The sequence below is a fragment of the Argentina silus genome (assembly GCF_951799395.1).
Source record: "Argentina silus genome assembly, chromosome: 2".
NCBI classification, from domain to species: domain Eukaryota; kingdom Metazoa; phylum Chordata; class Actinopteri; order Argentiniformes; family Argentinidae; genus Argentina; species Argentina silus.
Window position 1 is genome coordinate 2,782,384 of NC_139656.1, and position 11,519 is coordinate 2,793,902.

At 42.6% G+C, this 11,519-nt stretch overlaps 1 protein-coding gene and 1 pseudogene across 2 annotated transcripts; both read right to left on the reverse strand.

Moving 5' to 3' along the window:
• Positions 1-321: 321 nt before the first annotated feature.
• Positions 322-3,599, reverse strand: LOC310821718 (olfactory receptor 2AT4-like; annotated as a pseudogene). Its single transcript has 4 exons — positions 3,314-3,599; positions 2,977-3,194; positions 541-575; positions 322-463 (listed from the first exon to the last, which is right to left on the reverse strand). The product of its transcript is annotated as an olfactory receptor 2AT4-like (transcript).
• Positions 3,600-6,710: 3,111 nt separating this feature from the next.
• LOC310821725 (olfactory receptor 10A6-like) lies at positions 6,711-9,858 on the reverse strand (the record flags this gene model as incomplete). The annotated part of the gene is made up of 3 exons (XM_083693892.1): positions 6,711-7,063; positions 9,057-9,283; positions 9,485-9,858. 3 exons carry the CDS (start codon positions 9,856-9,858, stop codon positions 6,711-6,713), a joined length of 954 nt encoding a protein of 317 aa, XP_083550018.1.
• Positions 9,859-11,519: the final 1,661 nt, after the last annotated feature.

Here is an 11,519-nt window from a genome sequence, read left to right on the forward strand (position 1 = left end):
TATAATGTTTTTGCCAACACCTTGGTAATCAGAGGGCCGACCAATGTTATGACACAGATTTGCAGGTTATGAGCACCATTTTTGAATGAAATGACATCAAACATGGCAGATGTTAACAACATCGATATCTGTCAATGTTATTCTTTGACAAATATCAGAACACTATTTACCTCTTTTTATAAGTTATCAACAAAGCCAACAAACCCAGCCACAAAACATAGAATGAGTCCGAGACAAATAATGTTTTCTCATAATTAACCAACATTAGCATACCATTTCCATCTTTTTAGCACTATAAGACACACTCTAAATTAGTGTTTACTAGACAACCTTGTTTTTCCTCCTCCTCCTGTTGAAGACATGGAAGACCCTGTTACGGATCTCCTTGGTATAGATGCCATAGATGGGTTCAGGATAGGCGGGAACACCAGAATGGACACGCCCACTGACCTGCGCAGGTCACCTGGTTGAGGTGGTGGGAGAACACTGAGAACTGAGTGGTCAGCTCAAACACCGCAAACTCTGCCAGGTGGGTCCCACAAGTCCGCAGCGTCTTGCTGCGCGCATCCGCCTGCCTGGGGAGGAGAGGAGAAGAGAAGAGAGGAGAGGAGAGGAGAGGAGAGGAGAGGAGAGGAGAGGAGAGGAGAGGACATAACTTGCCTGGAACAAGCAAGTTATGACGTTCTACTTGCCAATACAACAGACTCAATTGCTGATGATATCTCTTCAGACTCACCGAACACTTTATTAGGATATATTAGGACTATACTACTACTGGGTGCTAACCCTTTGCTCTCAAAACAGCTTCAATTCTTTGTGGCATTGATTCCACAAGATGTTGGAAACATTCCTTTGAGATTCTGGTCCATGATGACATGATTGCATCACGCAATTCCTGCAGATTTTTCTGGTGCACTTTCAAGCTGTGAATCTCCCGTTCTACCACATCCCAAAGGTGTTCTATTGGATTCAGATCCGGTGACTGGGAAGGCCACTGAAGAACTCTGAAGTCATTGTCATGAAACCAGTTTGAGATGACTTTTGCTTTGTGACATGGTGCATTATCTAGCTGGAAGTAGCCATTAGAAGATGGGTAAATTGTGGCCATGAAGGGATGCACATGGTCAGCAACAATACTCAAATAGGCTGTGGCATTCAAGCAATGATTGATTGGTATTAACGGGCCCAAAGTGTGCCAAGAAAACATTCCCCACACCATTACAATCTACTGCACAGGACGCATCATCTACTGCACAGGACGCATTATCTACTGCACAGGACGCATTCTCACCTGGACAAAGGGAAAAGCGCTGTGAGAATCATGTTCTTTGATTTTTCCAGTGCTTTCAACACCATCCAACCCCTCAGATTGGGAGACAAGCTCCTGCAGATGGGTGTGGACGCCCACCTGGTATCCTGGATCACTGACTACCTGACAGGGCGGCCACAGTTTGTCAGACTGAAGGACTGCCTCTCGGACACTGTAGTATGCAACACCGGAGCACCACAGGGAACTGTGCTCTCTCCTGTCCTGTTCACCCTGTACACGTCTGACTTCTGCTACAACAAAGAGTCATGCCACATGCAGAAGTTTTCGGACGATACGGCAATTGTGGGGTGTATCAGAGATGGGCAGGAGGGGGAGTACAGGAGCCTGGTGGAGGACTTTGTGCAATGGTGCAAACTCAACCACCTACAACTCAACACTACAAAGACCAAGGAGATGGTGGTGGATTTCCGTAGGTCTAAGCCCGCTCTGCTACCAGTCTCCATTGAGGGAGTCAATGTGGAGATGGTCAGCACATATAAGTATCTGGGGGTCCACCTGGACAATAAACTGGACTGGTCAGCCAACACTGATGCGATTTACAAGAAGGGACAGAGCCGGCTGTACTTCCTGAGGAGGCTGCGGTCCTTCAATGTCTGCAGCAAACTCCTAGGGATGTTTTACCAGTCTGTGGTCGCCAGCGTTCTCTTCTATGCAGTGGTGTGCTGGGGAGGAAGCACTAAGAAGAGGGATGCCGGGCGACTGGACAGGCTGGTAAGGAAAGCTGGCTCTGTTGTGGGAGCTGAACTGGAGAGCATCACTTCAGTACTGGAAAAAAGAACTCTGAGCAAACTGCTCACCATCATGGACAATGAAGGTCACCCACTGTACCACACCATCATCCAGCAGAAGAGCTTGATCAGCTGGAGGTTACGAGCACTGACAAGCAAAACTGACAGACTTACTAAATCATTTGTCCCCAGAGCCATACAACTCTACAATAAGTCAATCAAGGGCAAAGAGATGGACTTCTCTGCATAACCTCCACCCTCTGTATCATATCACTATCATGTATCATGTCACTGTTTCACCTCATTATCTACAATGTTTACTAGCTATGCTAGGTCTCATACACAGCTCCTACCTCCCTCCACCAGCCTGGACTAAATGCACTTTAAAATAGTCCATATTTATGTAGCCCGTATTTAGTTTTTAGTATTTAATGCTATAATCGCACTGTCTGCCTTACCTTTTTGCACCTCACCTAACTGCAAAGACATTTACAACTGCACCTCGCCTGTATAAAATGCTGCTAATGTTGTATGTTGTATGTGTATGTTATGTGTGATACCCCTATGTCTGTATGCTACTTGGAACCTGAATTTCCCCCTGGGATAAATAAAGTTTCTATCTATCTATCTATCTATCTATCTACACCACCTCCACCATGAGAAGGTGTACAGGTGTTTCTAATAAAGTGTTTGGTGAGTGTACAGTAGACGTTTTGTCCTTATCATCCCTATTGGCTTTCTATATAAAGTGTTACCATACCATACTCAGGAGAGCAGGATGTGTCCGTAGGTGAAGAGCACCACCAGGGTGGAGGCCCCCTGCAGCAGCACAGTGATCACCAGGCCGTAGATGTTATTGAGGCTGGTGTTACCACACGCCAGCTTCATCAGAGATGGGTTGTGGCAGTAAAGGTCCACCAGCCACCGCGACACTGCCTGAAGCGCGTCAGCATGAGGAAGAGGGAGCCCACCAGTGTCACGTCAGTCAGCCAAATACAGGCGATGATGCGGCCCAGGTTAGCCGTGGTCATGATAGCGTGGTAGCGTAATGGCCGGCAGATGGCCAGGTAGCGGTCGAAGGCCATGACGGTGGGGATGATGAGGGAGCCGCCGCAGTAGAGGTGGACCCGGAGGGCCTACAGGTAACATGCTAGGTAGGGCATATTGTTGTTCTCTGTGTAACACATGAGTCAATTTGTGCCTGAATGAACCCCAAACAAATAATAAAGGTTAAGTTCAAGTTTATTTAAATTACACCAATGAAGAGAAGCAGCCACCTGTTGATGAGATGTGGAAGTATGGCAGTGGCCCCCAGAATGTCATTGGTAGGCAGGTTAAAGAGAAGCACATACATTGGCTTGTGCAGATGTCTGTCCAGCACAATAGCTAATAGAACAGTCAGGTTGAAGATGAGGGATGAGGAGAAGGATGAGGCAGTAGGTCAGAGTGCCCAATAAGGAGGCAGTGTACATAACAGAGGGCGGGATGTCCAGAGATTCCATGGTCAGAATGTTGGACTCATTGGAGTAGCTGGACAGCATGGACACTGTTGTGTATCTGTTTTGTCTTATGACAAAATCACAGAAGCAGACTTCCAACTGAGATCAACAGAGATGATCAAACTGTGAGAACATACATCCAAACAACAGACGACCAAGACTTACACTTAAAACACAACATATTTGTTTCCTCTCTCTGGTACTGTCTTTCTGACTCAACACCCACACATCTATATTGTATAGGTACTGTATCTTTCTGCTCTGAGATGATTCTTAGCTGCTCAGAGGTGAAGCTTGGCTCACATTGGTTTATCTTCCCATAACTTAACTAGTTCTGCCTGTATTTGAAATTGGATTTAAAGGTAACAAAGGAAAAATACTTTCTGTTCCCTTTTCAATTCAACACGAGATGAGAGAGCCATTTGGTCTCTCTCTCTTTCTGTTAACAGTTAGCAGCTGTTTATGCTCTAGCAGACAAGTGTTTCATTGGTTTATTTCATAGCCTGTACCACTGCAACCCTTCTATCTCTGCCTGAGGCTGTCCATCCTACACTGGTTTATCTCTTTAGTCTTTTTACTCCATCCTCCCACCTCTGCCTCTCACAACACTACTCAGCCCTATGCCCTCTTTGGCCCCTCGCTCTTCCCTATCTAGTGGTGGGACAACTTAAGCAAGATTGTTCTGATGGTTATTATTATTTTTGATATATTCAGAAATGCATGGTGCTGAGAGGGCAAATTGTTGGGCAGCTCTCCAACTCTTTATATATCAGCCCTGTCGTCTTTTAACTGTGGTCAGCTATTCCAATGGGCAGAATGATAGATGAGATGAGTCTAACCTTGGCAAGAAAGGAATCGCCCTCCCTTAAGATTCAGAATAATCTATCACAATAAGCCTTGTATGTGTTTCTAAATGTTGTTTTTGAAGGCAGGAACAGAGGACAGTGTAGGATAATAATAGGATAATAAGATCAGGCCTGTAACATCTGCCCCAGAATGTCTATGTCTACTCCCTGTGCTACACTGTAGATGTCGGATATACAACATCACAGACTCATTAAAGGTAGACAGACACCTTTTGACGCCAATGTGATGGTTGTCAAATTCCTGAGACAAAGTTCTGTTGATATCTTTCTCCAACGCATCTAACATTTTGTTATTTACCATGTCTCATGGGGACAGCTGGTGTCCCCTACTGCTTGCCGTTTCATCACCCCAGGCCCCAGTCGCCACACCACCCATTAGAATTGCCCTCAGAGCGACTGCGGGATCTGTAATGAATGCTAATCTAATGGCTCTATCTAACACCCACAGGGGATAGGTGAGACCACAGAGCTGTCATTAATGAGCTCTGCTGAGGGATGGCTTTAACAAAACACTGATTAACAGTGTCTGATAGTAATTAACCCTTTGGGAGACTGAGAATAACCAGCTAATTAGGCTACTGTTTATCAGACTAGTGTGGTAACACTAATGAGCTGGGTCCATAATGATGCCTCCTGGTATTTGAAGCACCTCCACCTCACGGGTACAGGGCCGGCAGGGCTTTTTTATATTGTCTAATGTAACTAATGTAGCCATATTTTATTGTATTTACTTTATACAACTCCATGTATTGCCCTTAGCCATAGTCCTAGCTCAGATTACCTAATAATGGGCCTATGCTACACCATTTTGCATCATGTACTTGCATTTCCTGTTTTTCATCAGACTGTACTGTACTGTAGGTATTTCTGTGAGTCCACTAGCTGTGTTTTAGCTGAAGCATACTTCATGACCAAATCAGTTCAGTGGCCAATAAAGTTTCTGGGGACACTTAAAGAATGTCTAGCCTACTGTACTATAATCAGGAGCAAGATCTAACAGAGAGATATATGGAGAGAGAGAGAGAGAGAGGCCAAGCTCTACAGTCCCTACAGAGGGGTCTGACTAGTCCCTGTCCTCTTCCCTTCTAATTCAATTATCTCTGGGTCATCAGATAGTCCTCAGAGACAGACCCCACTGAGACTACAGAAATGATATGTATCTTACTGACTAACTTAGGGACTGATGGACTGACGGACTGACTGACGGATGGACTGACTAACTGATCGAAGAACCTTGAAGACTGATGGACAGGGACATTTTATATTAACACATATTTAACAGATTGAGTATAGTATACTGTATCTGTATTGAAGTGAAAGAAAGGGACAGAGGTTGAGTACCATAAGCCAACATGCATTCAATGTTAAAGTCAAAGTCTCACAGAACAGTTGGGTCTGATGTCCTGCAATAAACTTTAGTTTGTTTGTCTAATTAACTGGACATTCTGCACAGTTCTGATTCACCAGTGACAGCATGGAGAAGGAGTAGGCCTTGTCCCTACAGAGGGCTAATTAACCCTAACGGAGCCATCAGGGCATGATTAGTGGCAGAGTGACTAGGGTACTCATTAGACTACTACGGCCCCCCTACCAAAGAGGTTAGCAACAATGGCAAACAAACATCTGTGATGAAACAGCAGAGTCATTGTTGCACGCATGCACAGACGCAAAATTTGGCCAACAAACTTTGATGATTGAACATTTTTATAAAATGTATTTTCAACCACAGGTATAAAAATAATAAATTGGATTTTTAACACACCATTCATTTCACAATCTCAATGTGCATTTGTGAGATCAGTAGGTATCATAAGCTTAGGCATGTAGATTAGATAGATTCAGTCATTATATTAAAATACAAATACAGGGTATCAGATACACAAATTAATAAAGGGACAGAATCATATAACATACTCTGATCAACGCGGAGATGAAAAGAGCAAGCTTCAGTCAGACATCTGCTTGTTCTTTCTGGGGCAGAATGTGTGTTCAACTTTAAAATGGTTTAAAAAAACAAACAAAAAATATTTATATAGGTATAAATATGTATATATGTATATCCCTGCCAACCAGCTATGCAACCAATGCTCACTTTTACATATGTTGTAAAGTGCTTTGGGACCTGGTGAAAAGCACAAGAAGGTGACCAAAGGTGACCAACTTTAAGGTGACCAAAGATAATTTGTGTTGATCACAAAATACATGTTTTCTATACATAATTTGTATAGATTTGTTTTTTAATAATGGACACATAGGAAACAAACAGACATTCTCAACAACATTCTCATCACTGTTTGGGTGAGACCCGTTTTTTGAACACTCCAGCGATGCTAGTGCGTAATTGTTTGGTGACCAAGCCGTAGATGATGGGGTTGACAGTCGGGGGCACGATGAACCCCAGTATGGCGCAGAACCTCCTGACGTTTAAAGGAACCTGAGGGAAACGGTTACTGAGGATGAGGATGAGGCTAGTGACCTCGAGGATCAGGTAGACGACCAGGTGTGTGGCACAGGTCTGCAAGGCCTTGCTGCGGTTGTGGCTATCGCATGTCCTCTTCAGGCAGGCAATCAGGATTTTTACGTAGGAGAAAGCAATGATGATGAAGCAGCCATTGCTCAATATCCAGGTAATGCACATGCCTGGAATGAGATGATAAGCACATGGAACACCTGCAGCTACTACCTACCTAGTTTTACACATTATATTAGACATGACAACATTTCAGATTGCAATGTAACAAAAAAGACATCTGTACAAAGTGTGTAGTTTTATACTTGACTTTACTTTGTACTTGATTTTTTTATATTTTCCTCTTGATGTTACTGTGTGTTTTTTGACAAGACATGACAACATAACTGTCTGATCCAGGGAGGCTGGTGGAGGAAGAAACATACAGTCATGAGAAAAAATTAGGACACCCTATGAAAACCTTTGTCTTCTTCAACATATTCAAACATATGGACATTTGATATTCATTTGAACAATATTGAAAAATTGAGGTAATATAACTAAACAAATACAACTGAAACAAATTATTTAAAACATTATTGGTAAAATGTAATTAATAGAAATGCAATCTTCTTGTGAGGAAAAAGTTAGGACACCCCTACATTTAGTTCCACTTAAAATGCCTAAAATTATAATAAAGAGCACCACATCAGGTGCAAATGATTAGAACATCGTTACAGAGGATTTTGGAGGAGCCTGTCCTATTTAAACCTCAGATATTTAGTTTGGTTTGCTCTTGATTGTTGAAGTGAGTTGCATCACCATGGCGAGATCAAAAGAGCTCTCTGAGGCCTTCAGAAGAAAAATTGTAGATGCATATGAGTCTGGGAAGGGATATAAAAAGATCTCCAAACTATTCGAAATTGGCCATTCCACTGTCCGGAAAATAATTTACAAGTGGAGAACATTTAAAACCACCACCAACATGGCCAGGTCAGGCCGCCCAAGCAAGTTCAGCCTAAGAGCTGACCGAAAGATGCTTAAAGAAGTCTCCAACAATCCCAGAATGTCATCACGAGACCTACAGGTATCTCTTGCCACAATTGATGTCAAAGTACATGCATCCACCATAAGAAAGAGACTGAACAAGTTTGCATTACATGGGAGGTGTGCAAGGAGGAAACCCCTGCTGTCAAAAAAAAACATCAGGGCAAGACTAAAGTTTGCCAGAGAACACCTAGAGAAAGACCAGAACTTCTGGAACAATGTGCTTTGGACAGATGAATCCAAAGTTGAATTATTTGGGCACAGTAAGAGTAGACATGTTTGGCGCAAAACCAAGACAGCATTTGAGAACAAGAACCTCATACCAACTGTGAAGCATGGGGGTGGAAATGTCATGGTTTGGGGCTGCTTTTCTGCAGCAGGGCCTGGTCAGCTCACCATCATAGAATCCACTATGAATTTTGTATTGTATCAGAGGGTGCTTGAGGAAAATGTGAGACCATCTGTTCGAAAGTTGAAGCTGAAGCAGATGTGGACCATGCAACATGACAATGACCCAAAACATTCCAGTAAATCTACCAAGGAATGACTCAAGAAAAATAAATTGAGAGTTCTGGAATGGTCAAGTCAAAGCCCGGATCTTAATCTTATTGAGATGCTGTGGATTGATTTGAAACTGGCTGTGCATGCAAGACACCCCTCGAACATCACACAGCTGAAAGAATTCTGCAAGGAGGAGTGGGAAAAACTTTCTCCCAATTGATGTCAGAGACCTGTAGACAGTTATAAGAAACGTCTAATTGAGGTTATTTCAGCCAAGGGGGGCAATACTAGCTATTAGGGCATAGGGTGTCCTAACTTTTTCCTCAGTAGGAATTGGCATTATTGTTAATTTTTCGTTAAATAAATGATTACAAAGTTACATTTTCATAGTTTTTTGTTCAATTACATCCCCTTTATCTATAGACATTGTTAGAAAGAAGATAACATATTGATATGTCCATATTTTTAAGAGAATAACTTAATATTTTGGGGGGTGTCCTAACTTTTTCTCATGACTGTACGTGTTTGATATCATTCCTCATGCTGCTCTATGCATTGCAATCAGCCCGTCCTCCAATTTCTACCTCCACCAGCCTCCACTGGTCTGATCCTTCCTTATGTCATTCTAAAACTTACCGTAGTAGTCATTGATAGGGGTGGGCTGGCAGGCCAGGACCAGGATGGAGCGGTTGCTGCAGTAGACGTGTCTGATGTGGGTACCACACAAGGGGGTGCCCACATTCAGAGCAAAAAGCACCCCTATGAGGAGGATGGCTATAGCCCAGGCCAGAGCACAGGAAAACACCAGCCGAGCCGGGGTCATGATGGCTTGGTACCGAAGCGGCTCACAAACAGCCACATACCTGTAGTTTAGAGTGAAACAGAAATAGAATACATAAGAATCATTCAAGGACAAAACAGTCTCATTGAGCTAACGGACAGCTATAGACAAATAACAAAAACAACTGAAACACAATCAGTTAATCATTATTTTATCCATCATCTCCCTTTTCTCTGCTCTTTTTGACTACAGAACCCCAACGTAAATAGCATTAATCTCATACCTGTCGTAGGCCATAGCAGACAGTATGGTCTGGGCAGCTGCACCATAGGTGTGTACAGAGAAGGCCTGGGCGATAGCGCTGACATATGGGATTCTCTTATCCCCTGTCAGGAAGTGTACCATCAGCTGAGTCATCACAGCCGTGCCTCCCAGTAGGTCGCAGACGGCCAGGTTACACACCATCACATACATGGGCTTGTGCAGCTTCTTGTCCACTGTGATCACAATCACCACCATCCCGTTCCCCACTAGGACCAGCAAGTAGCTGGCCAGGACCAAGGAGAACAGCAGGTAACCCTGACCCTCTGGTACTGCAAAACCCTCCAGTTTAAACATGATTGGCTGCTTCAGAGCTACATAGGACAAGTTCTCCATTCTCACCACAACAGCCCTGTAAAAAACAAAGTGCAGGAGGAACCTCCATATGATTCAGGTAGATAAATGACTGTTTACAGATTCCTATCAACTTTTAACATTGAAAGTTTATTTCAGTATGAATGTTCAATATAGTTGATCATGAAGATTATACTATTTACTATTATTACTAAGAATAATAGTATTCTACACGTCAAACAAATCCTGCCCTTTAACAATGTAGTTTTACATTGCCTTTATTAATAATTGCCAAAGTAAACTACTGTCAAAAACATTTTGACACACCAGTTCCACTTCACACACCAGTTCCACTATCCTAACAACAATGTAAACATTTCTATTTTGAGTTGAGTTGTGCTACTCACCTGTCTGAGCAGTGAGCACTGGCTAGGGGAGAGGTGATGGTTACTTATACTACTGGTGTCCTCCACCCCCGTCCTCCCCTCTTGACGCCCCTCAATCCAATACTGAAAAATCATTTGCATTGGAACATGGGAAGTATACAGTGCATGCTGATGATTCAGCAAATCTTCCTAATGTAGCCATATATTTAAATGTATCTACTTCATGTATGTACTTTATACAGGTCCTACTAATCAACCCAAACAAACTCACAACAACCCCAAACAACCACAAACAGGAACCCAAAAATACCAACCACACCCTCCAAAAGTACCCAAAACAACCATTTGTGTTCTCCCGCTCTTAATCGGAGTTGAGGAAAAAACACAAGCCACTGAACACCGTAAATACATGGTTGAGACCCTTATATATTTGGAAAGCATTTTGACTGGTCAGTGAGTGGTGAAGCCCTCGACACACCTCTCATTTATCCATTTAAAGCCAGCCTTTTTACGCTCCTGCAGGTGTACATGCATAGGCCGTCATAAAGTTTGGGATCAAACTTCATAAATTGGATTACAGCTATGTACAAAAACCTTTCTCAAAATGATTTACTTTGTATATGGGAACGTGACTAGGCTGCCCCCTATCGCCATTGCTCTTCGCGATGGTCATTGAGCCACCAGTAAAATTGATCAGCAAAAATGCAAACATCAAAGGACCTGTAATTGGCAACACTAAACATAAAATATGCAGACAATATTTTATTGTACCTAAAATGTGTTTTTGCCTTAAATTATTATATTTTTCTAATGTCTAAAATAATGGTGAATAACTCAAAATCGAAGGATAAATGTGTAAGGTTTTGGTAGGATGAGCGGACCCAGATGCGGTGGCAAAGGAGGCAGACGAGTAGGCAGACGAGTAGGCAGCAATACCAAACAAAAGGATTTTTACTAGAAAGTATAGTTGGCAGCACAGGATACAAACACGGACCTTACTTGAAATTTATTTTTAATTTATTTTTAGGGTCATTTTAATATTAAAATTCCCTTCACAATTTGTCAGAAATCATAACCACACTATCAGATTGTATGGCTATCAATGGGACAGCAATAACTCATTACTACTGAAAGACAACATCAATAAACCTGGAAGTCTAGTCATTATTGATACAAATTGATTTGCCAGTTAATAAAAAACTAATCTGGTGAAAAATATGATCTACAGATGAAAACATTAGCTAGCTAGCCAGCTACAGTATGGCTCTCACCTAAATTACCTGCCTACACTCACATCCCTGGATTACACACCACACT